Below are 23,361 nucleotides of genomic sequence, written 5' to 3'. Positions count from 1 at the left end.
AGGTGTATTTCTTAGCTCTGTCCACAAAAGGGGTATACCTAATACCCATGTTAGCTTCTAAATATCATTTTCCAGTAAACAAAATTAGAACTTTCTGAAGAAATGGCTGATGCCAGGGCTGGGCAGAACCTGGGGTTTCTTGTGGAAAAGAAGAGAAATTAAAGAGCAGAGCTCAAAAACTGGATGGATAATTTGGAACAAGTGGAAAATGAAAATGAAAGACAAGATGGAATATAACACATTGTATATAAAATGATTATCCATGTGCCCACACTGACACTACAAAAAATAAGGCGAGAAAAGGAAAGTTTTTTATAGAAGAATGCTGACTAATAAATGTGAAAGAAATGATAAAAATAGGAAATCACAATATCTTATAACAACCATGGCAACATATGATTCCGGAAAGTGGCATCAATGAATTCTAAAACCACTGGGTGACAAGTTGTTAGGGAACAGGATAGTCACATAGTCTAATGCATTACTAATTAAAAAGAAGGATGGGTACCTTTATGGTCAAGAAATCTAGTGAACACCATCTTAATCAATATGTGCCTCCAGATGTGATGCAATGAAAAGAACTTAATATTACCTTTGTAATATTCCTGCCAAAAATGATTAACCTGATTCTAGTCATGAGGATATAACGAGATGTACCTAAACAGATGGATATTAAGGGAGACTAAAAAGATGTAAAAATTAATGTGTAAAATTTGTCTGGATGTGGCTGCAAGGAAAAAAATGAAGGAAAAAAAAATCTGCTAGAAAGAACATTATTGGAACAACTGGAGATATTTGTATAAAGGTTGTATATTAAGTGGCAGTGTCACCATCAATGTGAAATTTCCTGATGTAATCACTGTATTGTATGTATATAGAAGAACGTCATTGTCAGGAAACACAGATTACAGTATTTGGAGTTCCAAATATTATGAATGATGCATGCCACTTTCTTCCAAATGGCTCCGTTTGGGGAGAGAAAAGAAACATACACATACACACAAACACACACAGACACATACACACACGCACACCCCTATTCTTTCAAAATCAAATTTTTGAGAGAGAGAGAGGACGTGTCAAGTTTTAATAAGTGAACTATTTAAGTGAAGCATATATGGATACCACATGTGCAACTTTTCTGAAGATGCAAACTTCTTCAAAAGTAAAAGAAAATTTTTAAAAGAGTGTATTACAGAAGAAGTAAAATTGAGGGGTCCTTCAGATAAAAGTAGAATAAGGCATTCTAGGCAAGAAGAAGGGGGTAAAGGATCATATTCCACAGTTGCAATTACTAGCAACTTAGTGCAAGGTAAAGTTCTTTGAATAATCAATGAGACTATAAAAGAGAAATTCTACAAGACCTGAAAAGAGAGGTCGAAGTTTATAATTGAGGCAAATGATTTCAAAATAACAGGGCATTTACACTATCACCACAACCAAAAAAAAAAAAAAAAAGAAAGAAAGAAAAAAACCTTGAGTTGATGTGAGTCATAATATATCTTTACCAATGGATAGACCTAAAAGAGCAAAGACTGGGAATAAGAAAACCAAAACAGAATGTCTAAAGCATGTCATAACGTTTTCATTCAACCTTCTAAATTGCCCTTTTGGTATTTCATTATATATATGGGCACCTACTTTTCTTTTGATTGCATATGTCCTTAATAGGCCAGATTTCATTAAGAATAGAAGTTTAAAATTCAAAGCCTACAGGTATCAATGGGTATTGGGATTAAGTGATGGATGCTGGCAATTTTAAATCATATTCTCTTAATAGACATACTTTGTATATGAAATATCAAGGACTATTATTTATTCTTACAAAGCACATTATTTTTTTTCACATCAGTGTGGCCCTGTCAGTCTGTTTTTTATTTTGCCATATTTTTTGGATAGACACCCAATATAAGCAGTATTATATTTTTGTCATCACATTTAAACCATATCCCTGATGGCAACATTGCTACTCAAGGCCAGTCTATTACTACCATGCTTAGAAAAAAACTAAATTAGAAATCTAGATTTTTATGTGAATCTAATTGACTTGTAGAAGTTGGCGACTAATTTAAAAATTCTTAAGCATTGTGTAGGCCAACAACCAGTATGCAAGCTGTTTCTGGCCCATAGGTTGCCAATCTGCAACCTCTGGTTTAAACTCTAAACTTGTAAAGGCAGCCTTTATTTAAGTCTAAGTTTAAACTCTAAACTTCTAAAGTAGCTTTTAGCTTATCGAGGAATGATCCTCATTTTCTGTTACCTTCCTGTCAATGGAAAGTTTTACAATCAATATTTTAAAATTTGGGTCAAATATCACAACCACAATTTTTTACAAGCAATTTGACATAATTATTGTCACTATTTCATAGGTGAGAAAAGGGATGCTTAGAAAAATTACATAATTTCCCCTAATATCACAAAGAAAAAAGCTTGTACATTCTAAAAACAAATCTTTTTTGTATACTTTCCAAACACCCTCTGTTATGACTAAATTGTGTTATGACTATAATTGTGTCTCCTCCGCAAATTCCTATGTTGAAGTCCTTAGTCCCAATGTGACTGTATTTGGAGACTGGGCCTTTAAAGAGGTAATTAAAGTTAAATGAGATCATAAGAATGGGGTTTTAATTCAATAGGACTGGTATCCTTATAAAAAGAGGAAGACACACCTTATAAAAAGAGATATAAGCAAAGAAAAAAACTGTATAAGGATACGGCTAGAAGGCAGCTATCTGCAAGCCAAGGAGAGAGGCCTTAGGAGAAACTAACCCTGGTGGAACCTTGATCTTGGACAGCCAGCCTCCAGAAATGTGAGAAAACAGATTTTTGTTTAAATCACCCATTCTGCAGCCAACTTAATTTATTTGCCAACTGTTAAGGAACAGTGGTAACCATGTCATCCACACCACTGGTCATAGAGTATGGGTTACATAAGTATTTGTTGACCAAATAATTCATGTCAGATTTCTCTCTCCAGATTTTGGTGTCTCTTTTGAAGTATAGAATCAACAGGAGGGAATTGTTAATGTAAATACAAATGCCATGTAATAGAAAGCCTTCTGAGATGTCTTGATTATTGTTGTGCTGCAGTAATTTTGAAGTAATGGGACGTATTAATTTGCTAGGGCTACCATTACAACATAGAAATATGTTTATGTTCTAGGGCTCCAGGCACCAGGAGCTCCATCCTCATCAGGGACCTTGTTAAAAAATGCAGACTTGGACTCATTCTCAATCTGTATAATCACAATCTACATTTCAATATGCTTCCCAGGTGATTCCCATGCACGTTAAATTTCAAGAAACATGGTTCTACAACACAGTTCTTAAGTTGGGTCCTAGGGGTAAAATGAATTCCATAAACTCCCTGAAATTTCATGCAAAAGTTTTTGTGACAGCATATATGTACATTTTACCGGGAAATGACTCCATATATTTTTACCAAACTTTCAAAGTAATACATGACCCCAAACAGATTAAGAATGACTGCCATACAGGATTCTATGCCACGGTTACCATGCTTACAGATTAAAAGTCACAATATTCCAAAAACTATGCTGTTCTCAATGAGGTCTGTTGAAGAATGACAAGAATGAAGGTCAGAACGTCACAGTGGGTCACGAAAGACCTTATCTGAAGAATTTATTCACACCATGCAAGAACTATGCCAAGAAACCAGTTTGGAAACATCTAAATAAATAATTCTCTACATGAGGTTTGAGATTAAGAATGTGCACTTGAAGAAGATTCAAACTGAGAAGTAAATAAATATAAGGTAGAATTTTTTTAAGATAGAATGCCATTAGATGACAGTGAAGTGCCAAATTTTTGTTTTAAGAGCTCAATCAGCAAATCTTTAATATGAATTGCTTGATTTGAGATATGGAACCATTTAAAAATATTAACTTCCAAGTACATTCTTACAGTACTACTTTTATGAGAAACCTCCCACACATTTTACTAGTCTCATTTTCTTCATCTTCTCTGGACCTCACAGGACAAGGCAAAGAAGGAGCATGGCACAGAAATTAAAAGGAACTTACCCAGGATCTTCAATGGGTCCATTATAAAGACTGGTTTCCTTTTATATATCACAGTTTCAATGATATATAAGAACTGTGTATATATTTTATTTTTTATCTTATCATCTAACCATCTCTTCAGGTACTGTACGATCCAAGGGCACAGACTATGTCTAACTCATAAGCCACAGTATCTGGCAGAATTTCATCTTCTTCATGGGCACGCAAAATGTAGGTTAAAGGAGTTAGTTGGTGCTTCTTGAGACTGATGCTTTATTGTGCTACTACTGTGACTGATCATCTGTGATGGAATCTAATATCTGAAAGTTTGTCCTCCAGGGTGAATCCACATCCTAACACACCAGTCATTCCAGGCAAGTAGGGAGAATGTTAGAAAATATTCAGGGGAATAAAGTCCCCTCTATCTCTTTCTATCTCCATGAGTCATTAGGCCAATAGTTGGTTCATTTTAAAGTGGTCCAATAGATAACACTCAAAAGACTTTTCTTAGCTCTATTAAGAGCTAGTAAGAGTTCTTGCAATCCATGTGCAGTAGGGATAGGATGAAACCTTCAAGCTTTGTTAACTATTAATGTACTTCATTTACATAATAAACATATCCTAGTAAAATATAAACTTTAAAAATGATAAATAAAATTATTCACTTAAATAGCAGAAGTGTGTCCCCTCAATAATGAAACTTATATAAAAGAATGTAGTTTACAGCCAAGCATGGTGGCTCACGCCTGTAATCCCAGCACTTTAGGAGTCCGAGGTGGGTGGATCACGAAGTCAGGAGATCGAGGCCATCCTGGCTAACACAGTGAAACCCCATCTCCACTAAAAAATACAAAAAATTAGCTGGGCATGGTGACGGGCGCCTGTAGTCTCAACTTCTGGGTAGGCTGAGGCAGGAGAATGGCATGAACCCAGGAGGCAGAGCTTGCAGTGAGCCAAGATCAAGCCACTGCATTCCAGCCTGGGCAACGGAGTGAGACTCTGTCTCAAAAAAAATAATAAATTTAATTAAATTTAATTTAATTTTAAAAAAAGAATGCAGTAGTTTACATTCTTATGATAGCTCCTGAGATGTTCTATCAAACTTAAATGCTAAGGTTGTAGACATAAAAATAACATCTTTATTTGTTTTTCAGCTCAAACAGTAACAGTTTAAACATTGCCAATTCACCTTTTGAAGTCAAAGAGGAATAATAATAGAGGCAGGCATAATGACAATAGAGATATATAACAGAAGTCAGCAAGGAAGAGTAATGAAGATAGAACAGAAACCAATGTTTCCTCATCACCCTTTAAGGAGCAAGGATTTGTGAAATCCTATGGGGTAGAGACTACCGCCTCTACTTAATAGGTGAAGACACTCAGCTTAACGATTAAACAGTTTATCCAAGATTACAAAATTAGGACAAGTTTTGGGAAAGAGATAAAAGCAAGAGAGTAGTAACGGTGTAACAGGAGACAAGTACGGGGAAGAAGTAGTGAATCCAGTTTGATCTGGAGAAAGGAAGCAAGCACTTAAAAAAAAAGGCTACTGACTACAGGAGTAAATGATTCCTTACACATGTCAGTGGCCATTTTAAAAGTAAATGATATAATTATTAAGAATTTTTTAAAACTTAAGTGGCAGAACCAGGATTTGAACACTGTCTGACTCTAAAGCTCATGCTCCTAAACACCACACTCACAAAGAGACATCCAGTTAATGCAAATGATAAATATTTAGAAAAAAACATTTAACAGGAAATCTCAAAGGTCATAATAGTTTTATTTTTAAAAACACATTAAACATCCTTCTAACAACAAAGAAAGATATAAAAAATATGTACTAGTTAAGGCACTTAATCTTATTCTTCCCTGACAGTGACCCAGAACTAATCTATGAGGTTATGAATATGTCACAAAATTCCCAGTTACCCTGTAATCACTCATATGTTTATTTCCTCCAGAAATGCACTCTCAACTTTCTGGAATCTTTGTGTATTTTCCATCTGAGCCATTTCTCAAGGTAAAGAATCTATTTGTTCACTCCCCAGCTTTTGAAGTAACATTTTTTTTGTTTGTCTCCAGTAACTGTTGCAGTTTCAGCCCAGGTCACCTAGACCTTCTGTCTCTAGGTAGGTAAACTCTACTCTTCCCTTAATGTAGTTCCCAGTCAGTACAGAATTTAAAAACCCTGAAACTTTTCAAAATAGAGGAGTGAATTTAAAATTTAAATTCTTGAAAAAGAATCAGGATCTAAATTATCTTAGTGTATCTTCAATTTCCTTATATTGAGTCTTATTTGTATTCAAAATGGTACTTAATATCCAGAAGATCATATAAACTACATTATATGGATAAACTCTTCATCACATCTCAAACATACTATTTAAGCTTAAAAATAGTCTCACTTCCCCGCATCAAATGTTAGTTACCTCTTCATCATCTTCCTCGTCTTCAACATCCAGAATTCCTGAATCCTGTTCAGACTTAGGACTAGTGCTTTCTATCTCTGTATCAAAGATTATATATGCATCTTTCTTAGATTTCCTCTTGCTACCTATTCTGGGTTGTTGCAAGACGATGTTATCCAGGTTTCTTTGCTGCTGGGCCTAGGATAGAGAAGAACACACAAACACACCAAAAAGGTGGGGGTAAGGAGAGAGAAAGAAAGAAAAAAGAAACAAAACTTAATTAAACTTTCCACAAACTTCTAATTTTGAACAAATTGATATCTTAAAGAAAATACTACAACAAAGGCCTTAGTACATAAAGTTTTAGTATCAGATATAAAGCCAAACACACTAATGTATACCTTTTTAACCCTGGAGCTATCGTATTTTAACTCATTTTCCAAGTTAACAGAGAAAACAGATAACCAATCAATATTATCATAAGACTTTTCAAATATATCCATTAAATCATCACAAAAAGAAATCTATCCAGTTTTGCCTTAGTAGGCCAGGAGATTAGTGCCTACTATTTATCTCTGACAAGAAAATACCATATTGAGACCATAATGGTTGAAGGAAAAGGGTGGGAGCTTAGAATTAATTTTAATACATTTAGGCTTAAGATACTGTTAAAAACAGTTATGTGGATAGAAGAGACCAACGAAATATAATCAGGAGAATGAATTATCTTCAGAAAGTGATTTGAACTAAGTAATTGAATAGGATTCCATGACTGTGATCTGTGGAAAGCAGGGTTTTAAAGGGTTTTTTCTTCTGAACCCCAGAAAAGGTAGTGTAATCCCTTCAGCTTAAAAAAAAATAGACTGATATGGTGGCATGGTTTCAAAAGATACAGAGAGGTAGAAAGTGGGACTATCCAGAGTCAACAACAGAAGCATTAAACCACATTAAACCACATTAGAGCTAGAAGTTACCTTAATTGCCACTCAGGAAAATGAGGCTAGAAAACAAAGGATTTGTTTGAAGTCACAAGGCAAGTGAGTGGTAAATCAGAAGCTCAAAGTATGGTCTCCTAAATTTCAAATTAGTGACATTTCCACTACACCAACAGTCCCTCAAAGCATGATCAAAATGTTACCCAAAAATGAGTTGTGGTCAAATCAACAGGAAACACTGCATCCCATAAGCCCTCTTACAGATACGCAATGCACACTAACAGAACAAAAGCTGGGAGAGGTCCTATTTTAAAGAAACTTATTTAATTTGGTTTAATCCAGCATGTTCCAAAAACATTTCCCAAGGGAACTTCCTTTTCTTTCTTTTAATGTAATATTTGGTATTACCCCAAGATATAAAGCTTAAGAATGTGACTTCTGAAAGTATACATTTCTTAATCAATATAAGATATTTCTCCTCAGTGGCAAATAGAAATTGGTTCAGGAGAAAAATCAGTCTCCAATCTTCTGTATAAGGTTAATGAAATGAAGATAAATATAAAGTATAAGAAGTTAGTCCAGGCATAGTGAAATGAGACAATTATAACAAGGCAGAGAAAAACTTCAACTATGTGAACTAGTTTCTGCCAAGAAAATGAAAAGAATCTACATTCCAGAGATTTGAATCAATGGACATACTTGTTTCTCTGCATATCACCCATTGATATTTTGGTTAGATTTACATAAATACATGGCTTCAGTAACAAACTGAGATCAAGAAGTACCCCAAATCATTTAATTTAGGTTTGTACATAAGACACAATATCCTCCAAGCCTTTCAGAAACCAAGTTAAATAGAATATTCTATTTTTCTCAAAAGTAAGATGTTCTTCCCCACTTACTTCCAATGCAAAATATACAAAAAGGGATCAAGGACTCCAGGGGCACAAAGGAAGGTACAACTTTCTTTAAAACTTTCATATTTTAAAAAAGCAAGCTCTCACCTAGAGAGTGATCATTTGCTCGCTTAACTCTATCCTCTTTCAGTACAGCAAAACCAAACGCTTTCATAAGTAACTCATATTTTATTGAATCCCAAGTTAATTATATTTCCTTCATAATCAATAAAATATTATCAGTGTTTCAAAAGCAATGAACAAATGAAAGTTATCATCTATTCAAAATGTATGTTATGGTACTGGCAAGAGGTGGTGAAGACTAAATACTGATATAAATACATAACTACATATAATATATATATAAATGAAAATATGACATTGAAGTCCATGAAAATCAAAAAAAGAAAAAGCCCTTCAGAGATCTTTTCTAATATGCTATGCTGTTTCATCAAGACCATTGATTCTATTCTATCCCTCCAGAGACAACCATTATAATAACGTGGCAAAGAAGCAGCTCACTGACTTCTGCTGACTGGGCTGGAGTAGAGGGAGAGGGGTACAAGGAATACTAACAGCAACTAGATCTGAGAAAGCATTTAGGTGTTTTCATTTTCTTAGTTGTTCATTCTATTTGTAAGTAATTTTTACACACTTTACCACCTCTTTCTCAAGAGTACTTCATATATATTCTTCTCTGATTTCCTAATATAGAGAAATTGAGCAAGGTTTATTCCTCAAACCCTTATCCCTCAAACCACTCTTTCTACTCTCCCAAAATCCAGTAGCACATGTCCCGTTTCCTACTACTAATGTGTGTTCCACCATCGCCTCATTTCCATCGTACCTAAAATGGAACTCATCACCTTCCTATTACAATCCCCCTACCTAATGCATCCAGGCTCTTCTTAAACCACATTTGTTCTCATGTCAATTAGATATAAGGGAAATTGGGGCAGGGGCAGAGGGATTTAAACAAGTTTAAACTTCATAATCTATCACTTAGATTCCACCATAATGGAAGCTAAACCTAATTTTCCAATGTACTTACCCAATATCCTCCAAGATGAATCTTCCAATTGGGTGAGACTCTACCTCCTAATACGCTGGGTAAATTTCCACTTCTATATCCTTAGTTCTGCCATTTCTCTACCTGATTACCTTTCGTTGCCTCAATCTAACCCTTCCTACAAAACCCAAGTAAGATTCTTCTTCCTTTAGAAAGCCATTTCTCACTGCTCTAACTCATGATGTTTTCTCTCTGTACTCCTACCTTCAGTCAAACACATGTTAAATGTCCACATGGTAACAAGCATTGTGTTGCACACTGGTGATACAAATAAATAAGATGGAGACCCTGACCCCTGAATCTCACATCATATTATTACAGGAAGCAAATCAATAAATAAAAGATAAATATGCTTTTTCAGAGATAAATGGAAAGAGTAACCATTCCAGAAGAATGAAGCAGCATGAGAAAGGACTATGTATGAAAAAAATATTATCCCCTCAGGAAACGGCAAGTAACTTTGTATAATTAGACTATAGTTTATAAAGCAGTAAGAGGAGATAAAGTTAAAGATGCTATATAAAGCATTTTCAATGTTAGAGAAACAATAAAAGAATGTAAGCAGGCAAATAATGGGATCAGCTTTACAATTCAGACAAACCCTCAAGAAGTAGGGGAGTGGTCAACTGAGAAAAGACAAAGACTGGAAACAGGAAATCTAATATAGATCACTAAAACAGTCCAAATAACATTATGAGAACTTGAATAAAGGTAGCAACAGATTATAAGAAGCAAAAGTAACAGAATTAACTGACTTAAATGTGGTACATGGAAGAGAAGAAGGAAATAAGAATAACTCCAAGTATTCTGGCCTTGATGACTAGACAGTAGGGCCATTCCAAGCAATAGGAACCATGAAAATAGTAAGTTGAATGCAGGATAAAAAAAAGATGAGTGCCATAAACCTGTTGAGTATCCAGGTGAAAATGACAGTCAAGCACCTCAGTGTATATAACTCTTTCAGGATAAGAAAAACACTTTACCATTCTTAGACTGCCCCAAGTCCAGAAAGTGACATACACATAGTAAATTTAGATATTTATTATATAAAAAGAACAGGTAACAAAAGGGAATCCATGTGAAAATGAGATTTGGCCCAGTAAAAATTTATAGAAGACTTTACTTGAGTGCTTTTCTACCCATTAGAAGTTAGGGGAGAACCCAAAAGCATGACCTAACCTGGACTGTCAAACTAATTCACTTTTAACACTTCTAAAACTGTCAAAGTGTGTCTATGAGGCATCTTACACATGCCATTAAATAAACATTTCTTGTGGAATACAACTTTCAGGGCTACCTAGCAATAAGACTCAGAGAATTAAAAATAGTAAGAATCAAAAGCTAAAGGCTCCTGACTTTCTCAACCCAATACTGACCTCTAGTGGATTAGAGGCATACATAAAAATGACCTTTAGAATAAGAAACTAGTTGAAAGGTTTAGGCTTACAGATTGGAGGCCTTGGAGGCCTAATATAATTATATAGCCTTCAATAACAGGGGAGAAACAAAGCTTCTTGGAGAAAGATAGGTCTTACTCTGCAACTTATTAATTGGGCAGGTTAATTCTCTGTGCAATATCCTTATCTATCTATCTATCTACCCATCTATATAGATTAATCGAACCTACCTCGAAGCGGCCACAAGGCTTAAATGAGAAAATACATGTGAAGTCTCTTAAATTAAAACAAAAAAACAAAAAAGCAAACAAACAAACAAACAAAAAAACTCTACCTATCTTGCCGCTGAAAAAGAAATAGGAATCTTTTTTTTTTTTCTTTTTCAGACAGGGTCTCACTGTCACCCAGGCTGGAGTGCAGTGGCACGATATCGGCTCACTGCGACTTCTGCCTCCTGGGTTCAAGCGATTCTCATGCCTCAACCTCCCGAGTAGCTAGGATTACAGACATGCACCACCACACCCGGCTCTGTTTTTGTATTTTTAGTAGAGACGTGGTTTCACCATGTTGGCCAGGCTGGTCTCGAACTCCTGACTTCAAATGATCCACCCACCCCGGCCTCCCAAAGTGCTGTGATTACAGGCGTGAGCCACCGCACCCAGCCAGGAATCTTGTTTCACTATCTACTATGGAAACATCTGAAACCCAGCAATATTTCTATACATAATAATTAATGCACCTAATATCACTGTATAACAAATTTTGCATTTACATATATTTCAAGTATTATGTTTCTGTAATGGACACAATTAGTGCTTCACTTAAATCCTCTGTTTCATCTCTTATTCCAGCTACCATCAGCAACCAGTTCTGAACAGGCCTGGAAGCATCACATAACGTAACCTGACATCAGGTTACTTGGATACTTGGATACTTGGATACTTACAGTATACTTCTTGCTGCCTGCCCTAGGACTTTTCTAATACCAGAATGTGGAACCCCACAAGAAATACTTAGCACTCCTGGAGCACAATCTGGAAGTAAAACAACTCTTGAAAAGCAGCTGACAGAAATGTTTCTTTGCTTTGTTCCTTCCATAGTCAGTTCCAAAAGTCTTCTCAGAGAGTCCCATGGATTAAGGAACCAGACTGCCCTAGCATTGTACCATTGTACTAACTCTCCCACCTTCTCTTTTCATTCCTCCTAACTCTTACTTCTGTTTCATGAGATCATACTATTGAATAAACCAGACACATATCAACTCCCCAGGCTAAGAGAAACCAAAGCTAAAATAACATCCCATCAACAATATAGTAAAGTAGAATTGTGATCCCTTGTTTAGTGTCTGAAGTCCAAAGGATAACCATGAAAATAAATGTCAAAATCAAGACAGGAAGAATCCAAAGTTGCCACTTCAAGTCTCACCAAACAAAATTAACTGTAAAGAAGCTGTAGTTTCAAACCAGGGTTTTTTCACACTTATCAGGACTGGCTCTGGACTCCATCTTTCTTTGGCAACCCACTCCAGTATCAGATTAAAACAAACAAACAAAATGAAAACAAAACAAAATCAAAGTGATTTAAAATGAAGGAAAAAGACCATCTTAAGATAATCTCAAAAAAGTTATTTGTATGTTATTGTCCATAGGAATGTATTTATGTGAACATGTGCATGTGTGCTTCATGTGATATTTTAAAAAAAAGAAATAGACAGTTTTCTACACCTTCATCATGACCCAAAGGATTTCCATCAATATGGTTATTATACTTAGGACCTTTTTTATTTAAATTGAGGAAGGTGGTCACTATATCACCTTTAAAGTTCTAATAGTTACCCCAGGCCCAGGCAGATCTCCAAGTTCCTGAAGCACTCATCTCCCGGACAAGGAGTATGGGCTGCCTCCACCTCCCACACCCCGCCCCTGCTGGCCAGTGCAGAGAACTTGGGACCAAGATTTCCCAGCTCCACACCTAGGCATAACTCTGGGCACTTGGTGGTCCCCCCCCCACTGGATTCTCCTTCAGCACTAGTGCTTGTGCCTGCCACTGGCAGACCTGTAGGTGGGCCTGCTGGGTCTGACCCCTTCCATCTTACCCATCACTCCCCCAACCCCAGGGCAAAGCTGGAAGCTGAGACCAGGGTGCACTCCACAGATCAGACCATTGCCTGAGGCAACAAGGAGGTTTCTCCCAATAAACAAGGATCAGATATATACCCAACCACACTGGGCACAATCAGCACTGACCCACATGCTGGCTTGCAAGTCCAATCACAGACTCATAAAATCTGCAGACAGAAGTTCATAGGCCATAGAAGAAAAGCCAAAAGACCCTGCCCAACATTCTCTGTAGTGATAGGCCTTAGGGAGGGTGAAAGAGAAGGGGAAATACATATATATATATATATATATATATATATATATATATATATATAAAACTTTCTATTGTATTTTGCATATATATATATGCAAAAAATAAAAATTTAAAAATTCTATCCACATGAAAATGATTACAGGCCAGGAGCAGTGACTTATGCCTGTAATCCCAGCACTTTGGGAGGCCAAGATGGGCTGATTGCTTGAGCTCAGGAGTTCAAGACCAGCCTGGGCAACATGGTGAAACTCCATCTCTAACTAAAAAAAAAAGCTGGGCACCTGTGGCTGTGATCCCAGCTATTATGGAGGCTGGGGTGGAAGGATCACTTAATTTCAGGAGGCAGAGGTTGCAGTAAGCTGAGATCATACCATCATACTCCAGCTTGGGTTATAAAGTGAGACCTTGTCTCCAAAATAGAAAAGAATTACAGAATTTTTTTTTTTAAGATGGAGTTTCGCTCTTGTTGCCCAGGCTGTAGTGCAATGGCATGATCTTGGCTCACTGCAACCTCCACCTCCCGGGTTCAAGCAAAGAATTACAGAAATTCGAAGTGCCAATGTCTCCAGCTGAGAAGGAAGCAGTACAAATATTCTGGCACCATGAAAAACCTGAATGTATTGACACAACCATAGGATCACACAAGGTCTCCAGCAATGGCTCCTAACCAAAATGTAAATTTAAAATTTAGAGTTGGGGAGTGATGGGTAAGATGGGAGGTGTCAGACCCAGCAGGCCCACCTACAGGTCCCGCAATTGGCCAGGCTGATCTCTTATTTAACAAATAAAGAAATCAAAATGGATTGCAAAGAAGCTCAATGACATCTAAGAAAAAGTTGAAAATCAACACAAAGGAACTTCTAAATTAATCAAGGAAATGAAGAGAAAGATAAATACATTAAAAGAAATTAATTAGAGCTTCTGGAATTGACAAACTCACTTAGGGAATTTCAAAATACAATAGAAAGTTTTAGCAACAGGCTGGACAAAGTGGAAGAAAGAATTTCAGACTTTAAAGACCAGTCTTTGAACTAACCCAATCAGACAGAAATAAAGAAAAAATAATTTTTAAAAATGACGAACTATGAGATTATGTAAAAGAATCAAACCTATGAATTACTGGCATTCCTAAGAGTGAAGAAGAAAAAGTCAACAACCTGGGAAACGTATTTCAGGGAATAATTAAAGGTAACCTCCCTAATCTCACTGGAGAGGTAAACATACAGATATAAAAAATCCAAAGAACACCTGCAAGATACTACACAACATGAACATCATCAAGGCATATATTCAACATACTATCCAAGGTCAACCCTAAAGGAAAAATCTTACGGTAGCTAGAGAAAAAGGTCATATAACATACAAAAGGATACCCATGAGGCTAACAGTGAACTTCTCAGTAGAAATCTTACAAGACAGGAGAGATTAGGAAAATATTTTCAGTATTGTTACAGAAAAGAAATTCGAACCAAGAATTTGATATCCAGCCAATTAAACTTCATAAGCAAAGGAGAAATAAAATCTTGTCCAAACAAGCAAGCACTAAGGGAATTTGCTATGACTAGGCCCACCTTAAAAGAGATCCTTAAGGGAGTTCTCTCTCTTTTTTTTTTTTTTTGATGGAATCTTACTCTATCGCCCGGGCTGGAGTGCAGTGGTGCAATCTTAGCTCACTGCAATCTCCACCTCCTGGGTTCAAGCTATTCTCATGCCTCAGCCTCCTGAGTAGGTGCACGCTACCATACCCGGCTAATTTTTTGTGTTTTTAATAGAGATGGGGTTTCACCATGTTGGCCAGGCTGGTCTCAAACTCCTGACCTCAAGTGATCTGCCTCCCTTGGCCTCCCAAAGTGCTGGGATTACAGGCATGAGCCACCCTCACCAGGCCCCTTAAGGGAGTTCTAAACATGGAAACAAAAGAACAATACCTGCTACTACAAAAGCACACTTAAGTACATAGCCCACAAGACCCTATAAAGCAATAACAATAGAAACTACAAAGCAACCAGCTAACAATTTCAATATTAACCATGAATATAAAGTCTAAATTCCCTACTTAAAAGGCACTGATATGCAAGTTGTGTTAAAAAAAAAAAAAAAAGAAAGAAAGAAAGAAAGAAAACAAGTCCCTTCCATCCTGTCTTTAAGAGGCCCATCTCACATGTAATGACACCCATAGGCTCAAGGGATTTGGGCCTACTAATAGGCACAAATAGAAAACAAAACAAAAAAAAGCACAGGTTACCATTCTTACATCTGATAAATCATACTTTAAGCCAACAACTATAAAAAAGGACAAAGGAGGGCATTATATAATAATGAAAAGTTCAATTCAACAAGAAGACTTAACTATCCTAAATATATATGCACCTAACATTGGAGAACACAGATTCATAAAACAAGTTCTTCTTGACCTAAGAAAAGACTCAGACAACCACACAAAAATAGTGGAGGACTTCAATACCCCGCTGGTAATAGACAGATCACAAAGGCAGAAAACTAACAGACATTCTGGACCTAAATTCAACAGTGGACTAATTGGACCTAACAGACATCTACAGAACACTTCACCCATCAACCACAAATATACATTCTTCTCTTTATAGAAGGAACATACTCCAAGATCAATCACATCATTGGCCATAAGGAAAGTCTCAGTAAACCAAAAAAAAAAAAAAAAAAACCTGAAATCGGCCGGGCGCGGTGGCTCAAGCCTGTAATCCCAGCACTTTGGGAGGCCGAGACGGGCGGATCACGAGGTCAGGAGATCGAGACCATCCTGGCTAACACCGTGAAACCCCGTCTCTACTAAAAATACAAAAAACTAGCCGGGCGAGGTGGCGGGCACCTGTAGTCCCAGCTACTCCGGAGGCTGAGGCAGGCGAATGGCGTAAACCCGGGAGGCGGAGCTTGCAGTGAGCTGAGATCCGGCCACTGCACTCCAGCCCGGGCTACAGAGCAAGACTCCGTCTCAAAAAAAAAAAAAAAAAAAAAAAAAAAACCTGAAATCATACACTCTCAGAGCACAGTGGAATAAAAACAGAAATCAATACCAAGAAGATCTCCCAAAACCACACAATTACATAGAAATTAAACAACTTGTTCCTGAATAACATTTGAGTAAACAACAAACTGAGACAGAAATCAAAATATTCTTTGAAATAAATGAAAACAGAGACACAACATACCAAAATCTCTGGGATGCAACAAAAGCAGTGTTAAGAGGAAAGTTTATAGCCCTAAACATCTACCTAAAAAAGTTAGAAATAACTCAAATTAATGATCTAATATCATATCTAGAGAAATGAGAAAAACAAGAACAAACTAACTCCAAAACTACCAGAAGAAAAAACCATCAGAGAACAATTGAACAATATTGAGATGCAAAAAAATGCATACAAAATATCAATGAAATTAAAAGTGTGTTGTTCTAAAGAAAAAACTAGATTGATAGATTATGAGCTAGATTAACAAATAAAAAAGAGAGAAAATCCAAAATAGCACCATCAGAAATGACAAAGCTGGCCAGGTGCAGTGGCTCATGCCTGTAATCCCAGCACTTTGGGGAAGGCCAAGGCAGGCAGATCACCTGAGGTCAGGAGTTTGAGACCAGCCTGGCCAACATGGTGAAACCCCATCTCTACTAAAAATACAAAATTTGACAGGCGTGGTGGCACACACCTGTAGTTCTAGCTACTAGGGAGGCTGTGGCAGGAGAATCACTTGAATCCAGGAGGCAGAGGTTGCAGTGATCCGAGATCACGCCATTGCACTCCAGCCTGGGCAACTGAGTGCAAAAAAAAAAGAAATGACAAAGGTGATATTACAAGAGATACCATAGAAATATAAAAGATCCTCAGGGCCTAGTATGAATACCACTATGCACACAAAGTGGAAAATCTAGAGGAAATGAATAAATTCCTAGGTAACACAACCTCTAAAGATTAAATCAGGAAGATAGTGAAACCCTGCTAGACCAATATCGAGTTCCAAAATTGTATCAGTAATGAAAAAAAACCTACCAACCTAAGAAAAGCCCTGGACTAGATGTATTCATACCCAAATTCTACAAGATGTACAAAAAACAACCGTTGGTACCAATTCAACTCACATATAGACCAAACAACACAATAGAGAACCCAGAAATAAAGCCACACACCTACAACCATCTGATCTTCAACAAAGCCAACAAAAATAAGCAATGGGAAACGGAGTTCCTAATTCAATAAATGGTGCTGGGATAACTGGGTAGGTACATACCAAAGAATGAAACTGGACCCCTATCTTTCATATACAAAAATTAACTATGATGGATTAAAGATTTCAATGGAAAACCTCAAACTATTAAAATGCTAGAAGAAAACCTAGGAAATGTCATTCTAGACATTAGCCTTGGGAAATACTTCATGTCTAAGTCTACAAAAGCAATTGCAACAATAACAAAAATTGATAAATAGGGCCTAATTAAACTAAAGAGCTTCTACACAGCAAAAGAAACTATCAACAGAGAAAACAGACAACCTACAAAGAGAATGGGAGAAAACATTTGCAAACTATGCATCTGATATCCAGAATCTATAAGTAACTTGAACAATTCAACAAGCAAAAACAAATAACCCCATTAAAAGTCAGCAAAAGACATGAACAGGCACTTCTCAAAAGAAGACATACGGCAAACTTAGCCGGGTGCAGTGGCTCACGCCTGTAATCCCAGCACTTTGGGAGGCTGAGGCGGGCAGATCATGAGGTCAAGAGATCAAGACCATCCTGGCCAACATGGTGAAACCCCGTCTCTACAAAAAGTACAAAAATTAACTGGGCGTGGTGGCGCATGCCTGTAATCCCAGTTACTTGGGAGGCTCAGGCAGGAGAATCACTTGAACCTGGGAGGCAGAGGTTGCAGTGAGCTGAGATCGCGCCACTGCACTCCAGCTTGGCGACAGAGCCAGACTCCGTCTCAAAAAAATAAAAAAATAAAGAAGACATACATCAACAAACAAAAATATGAAAAAATGCTCACCATCACTAATCATCAGAAATGCAAATCAAAACCACAATGAGGTGCCATCTCACACCAGTCAGAATGGCTACTATTAAAAAGTCAAAAAACAACAGATGCTGGTGAGGCTGCAGAGAAAAGGGAATGCTTATACATTGTCAGTGGGAATGTAAATTAGTTCAGCCACTGTGGAAAGCAGTTTGGAGATTTCTCAAATAACTTAAAACAGAACTACCATTTGACCCAGCAATCCCATTATTGGGTATATATCCAAAAGAAAACAAATCATTCTATCAAAAATACATATGAACTCACGTGTTCATTGCAGCACTATTTACAGTAGCAAAGATGTGGAATCAACCTAGGTGCCCATCAACGGTGGACTGGATAAAAAAATGTGGTACATATACATCGTGGAATACTATGTAGCCATAAAAAGTAATGAAATAATGTCCTTTGCAGCAGCATGGATGCAGCTAGAGACCACTATCCTAAGCAAACTAATGCAGGAACGGAAAATCAAATACTGCATGTTCTAACTTATAAGTCAGAACTAAGCATTGCATAATCATGGACGTAAAGATGGCACTGGGGACTGACTAATAAAGCGGGGAGAGAAAGGAAAGAAAAGGGTTGAAAAACTAACTGTTGGATACTATGCTCACTATCTGAGTGACAGGATCATTCACATCCCAAACCTTAGCATCACACAATATACCCATGTAACACGTGGCCACCTGAAACTAAAATAAAATCAGAAATTATTTTTTAAAGTAACGATGATAATAGTATGTTAGGGCCACCTTATCTTTAACAAAAAGTACATATATAAAAGAATTGTGTTGGTTTTGTTGATAAAAAAGTAAGCAAATAAATAAAATTATAATCATTGGGTGTCAAAGAGAATCATCAACAGAGTAAAAAGGCAGCCTAGAAAGTGGAAGAAAATATTCACTAATCAAGTATCTGATAAGGGATTAATACCCATATTATATGAAGAATTCCTTAAATGCAACAACAACAACAAAAAACAACTAACCTGATCTTTTTAATGGGCAAAAGAGTTGAATAGACATTTCTTGAAAGAATACATACAAATGTCCAACAAAAATATAAACAGATGTCAACATCACCAATCATTAGAGAATGCAAGTTAAAACCACAAGGAGATATCCTCATACCCATTAGGACAGTCACTATTAAAAACAAATAAAATGACAAGTGTTAGCAAGGATGTGGATAAATTGGAAACCTTGTGCATTGTTGGTGGAAATGTATAGTTTTCTACTACAGAAAACAGTATGGAGGTTCCTCGAAAATATTTAAAATGAAATTAAAACATTATCCAGAAGTCCCATTTCTGGGTAAATATCCAAAGACTTTAAAGCACTAAATCAAAGAAATACCTGCAAGCACATGTCCGCTGCAGCATTATTAACAATAGCCAAGAGGTGAAAGCAACCCAAACATTCATCAAAGGATGTATGGATAAAGAAAATGTGGCATATACATACAATGAACTATTATGTGGTCTTAAGAAAATTCCGTCACATTTTACAGCATGTATGAATCTTAAGGACATTACGCTAAGTAAGCGAGTCATAACAATTTTTTAAAAACTGTATGAAACCACTCATATGGGGTATCTCAAGTAGTCAAACTAACAGAAATAGAAAGTAGAATGGTGGTTGCTAGGGGCTGGGAGCAAGGGAATATGGGGCGTTAATGTTCAATGGGTATACAGTTTCAGTTTTGCAATATTAAAAAGTTCTAGAGATTTGCTGTACAACATTGTGAATATACTTAACACTACTGAACTGCACAATTACAGCTTGACCACACTGGAAAACATTGATTAATAATTTTAATTTTTTAAAGTTGTAATTGATATCCTTAGCCCTTTGAAAATTGAAAGGTTTGACTCCAGATTATAGTTAAATATTTATTTCATTGGTGGATGAGGAGGTATTTGTACTATTAGAACTCAGTGTAATAAGATGGACACATACAGAACATTATAATTTGTGTGAAGCAATAATGAAATTTTTACAGAATTATCTAGTGAATTTGAGTAATTCCCAGCTCTTTTTAAATATTACCTTTTTCCTTTACATAGACATATACATACTCACACCAACATGGATTAATTGTACTTACTTGATAGATTTCTTCATAGGAAAGTAAAGAATTAAAAGAATTACTATGAAAAAACAAGGCAGTGAGGCCAAGAAGAAAAAAACACCAGAAAAGAGTCATGATATCTAACTTGCTCTAAATGCGACTATTTGTATAATCTTGTGTCATTTTACTCACTTAAAAAATAAAAAATTTGAGCCCTTAAAATAGATTTAGTCCTAAATTCTATATATTTATTATTTTGACACTTGAAACAATATAAATTCAGTGCAAAAAAGTAGAATATAACATTTATCTTACTTCAAAAATGAAAAAAGAGATAAATTTTTTAAAACCACAACGCTTTCTGATAAGACAGTTGACACACTTAGTAACTCTTTAATAATTGATATGCATATTTGAGTTGAAATAACTAGTTCAAAGCAAAAAATTAATTTATTTTATTTCCTTCTACCATCTTCAACAAAGTATTACAAAGTGCTCTGAATTTCTGGAATGTTACCAAAATGCAAAACATTCAGTCGTATGTACTGAGTATTCAAAATACTTAAATTAAGCATACATTCCAGAAAAAAAAAAAAAGTACTTTTTGTTAAAAGAGTAATGTTTCAAATTTTGGCAATGAACAGGATATGCAGGTCTATCTGGTAATTTATTTGGCTTCAAGTGATCCGCTGTGATGTAGTGTGTACCTGAAAATTAGTTTTCCCCTAGCAAAACTAAGGGAAATCTAAAAGGTTGTTGAGAGCCAGGACACTGGGTTACTAGAATTATCTCCCCATGTCTACTTACTCTCTTTTTTCTCCTCATGTGTTTGCACCAAAAAAAATGATATAACAGATCTGATATAACTTAGTTGACATGGCATTGAATGGGGAAAAAAAAGATATGTTAGAAAGCCACATTTGGATTTAAACATTCTGTTTCAAATAAAGGCTTCTGTAAGAAGTCCAGTGAAAAGAAGAAATTCAAAGACCACATCAAAGTGAAGGGTAGTACTCCAAGCTGCCCTCCAAAGAGGGGATAATGACGAAGGAAGCCAATTTTTCGCAGAGGAAACATGTACCTTTAGTGTGGTTTACTAGAAAAGCCAGGACATAACATCTCCTAACCTGTAAATTACCTCGGCGATGGGGCATAATCTTAGGATTTCAGTAATGTTGTGGATAGAAGTCATTGGCTACGTAGGTTGCTAATGAGATGAAGGATGGGTGATTCAAGTGCATATAAGACAACTTATCATAGACAAAAACTCCATATAAAGAAAACTTTGATTATGATCCATTCATATTATACCAGTAGTATAAGCTACTGATAACAAAGCAAATCTAGAAAACCAATATGAATAACATTGTACTTTATAAACACAAGTAGAAAAGTTATAAAAATGAAAATTAGTGTCCACACTCCAAGAGTATTTTAAGAAAAGCTATCAAGAGACCCAATCAATACATAATAGAAATATTAACAAGAAAATAATATAAGTTACTATGCTATGCTTGATTCACATTCCCCAGAAATTCAACATATAACAACAAAAAAATGGCAAAAAATTAAAGATCTAAAGCCTAGCTTTGTCCACAATGAGGGTTTTTATTAAAGATTCAAAAGTTCAAATTAAAATCATTCACTTCACTTTATGTACAACTGCCTAGCACTGTAACTAGCACAGAACAGATATTTTTAAAATGAGTTTCTTTCTTCCTTCCATAATCTAATGTTTCTTTATCAACAACTTCTGCTAACACAGAAGGTATATTTTTATAGACCACACTAGGCAGGTATGATTAGTATCATTACAGGGAGATAGATCATATCTCTACTGCCTGTTCCTTTAAGAAGTGTCACAGGAAAATGGATAGCATAATTGCCATTTAGTCAACCTATGAAAGATCAAACAAAAGAACCATAATCTAGCTTATAACAATGAATTAAAAAGCTGATTACAATTTCTTACAAAAATTGAGTTTTGATGAACCATAGTAGAGAGCTAGGAAGTGTGTGAGAGAATAGAGAGAACATCTCTATTGCCTGTTCTGTAAAAGAGTGCCATAGAAAAAAGAATAGCAAAAATTGCAATGTACCCAATCTATGAAAGACCAAACATTATAAATTAAGATCTAGTTTATGAAAATAAATTAAAAGACTAGTACAAATGTGTCACAAAAATTGAGGAGTAGGCTATCAGAGTTAATCAAAATGAAGTTATTAAAACGTCTAATTTGGACCACCTGTCTACATACGTGATTTTTAAACATCTTATCTTTATCCACCAATGAAGCTACTGATGTTTGTTTAAAAAGAAATGCAAACTAAATTGTTGTTTTGTGATTGTCACTGGAGCTGATTATTACAGAACTGAAAGACAGCTACTGTTACCTCAGGTTCAGAGTAGTTACTGCTCATTTTGTCTGCTATTTTATGAGTCCTTTTAAGGGACTAAGACACACAATATTAAGAAACCATTTATAATAACCTTTTCAATGGCATCATATTCCTAAGAAACAATATTACCAAAAGCAGCCTTTCTATAAGAAGAAAAAGAGAATAAAGTTAATAAAAAATGACAGCAAAAATGGCTCAAGGCCAGAGACCCATTTGAAACTTCTAAAATCTTCCTAAAATCAGACGGACATGTGTTCTCTTATTGCTAGGTATAAAACTATACACTCACACAAACTTCTGTTTCCAGTTTTAACTTAAAAGCCAGGTGTTTCTCAAGATATTAAAGGTTCCTATACATTCTCCTAATGAAATTTAGCTTTGTTTTCACAGCAGGTATTTAGTGCAGTAAAAATAATCAAGTGTACAGTCATTAATGTGTAAATCAGAGGGTCTGTAAATAATTTTGAATTTAGAAATATCATGATGTAGCAAATAAAAAGGGAAAATTAAAGGAGGAAATAGAAATGTCTGCTAACAGGGAATCAGATCGGAAAAAGAATAAGAAATTTATACAACATAAATATGAAGAAATATTACTCAATTAATTTTTTAAAAACCATGTATTGAAAGAATAGTTACATGGAGAAATGTTCTTAATATTATGTTGTTTAAAATATATATATTTATATATACAATATCAAAATTTTATGAAACAAATGTGAATATAAATAATTGTAA

The 23,361-nt window shown here is 35.7% G+C and overlaps 1 protein-coding gene across 5 annotated transcripts in view; it reads right to left on the bottom strand.

The window, feature by feature from the left end:
* The window catches only part of EXOC6B (exocyst complex component 6B), a 690,744-nt gene that overhangs the window by 433,870 nt on the left and 233,513 nt on the right, over nt 1–23,361 (bottom strand). For all 5 annotated transcript variants that reach the window (XM_050754407.1, XM_050754408.1, XM_050754410.1 and 2 more), the window contains one exon: nt 6,455–6,631. In XM_050754407.1, coding sequence (XP_050610364.1) covers nt 6,455–6,631 — 177 coding nt within the window. The remainder of the gene's footprint in view (nt 1–6,454; nt 6,632–23,361) is intronic.

The sequence above is a fragment of the Macaca thibetana genome, chromosome 13, assembly GCF_024542745.1.
Source record: "Macaca thibetana thibetana isolate TM-01 chromosome 13, ASM2454274v1, whole genome shotgun sequence".
Taxonomy (NCBI): Eukaryota; Metazoa; Chordata; class Mammalia; order Primates; family Cercopithecidae; genus Macaca; species Macaca thibetana.
Note: the sequence above shows the minus strand (reverse complement) of the source record. Positions and strands in the feature narration are given on the sequence as shown.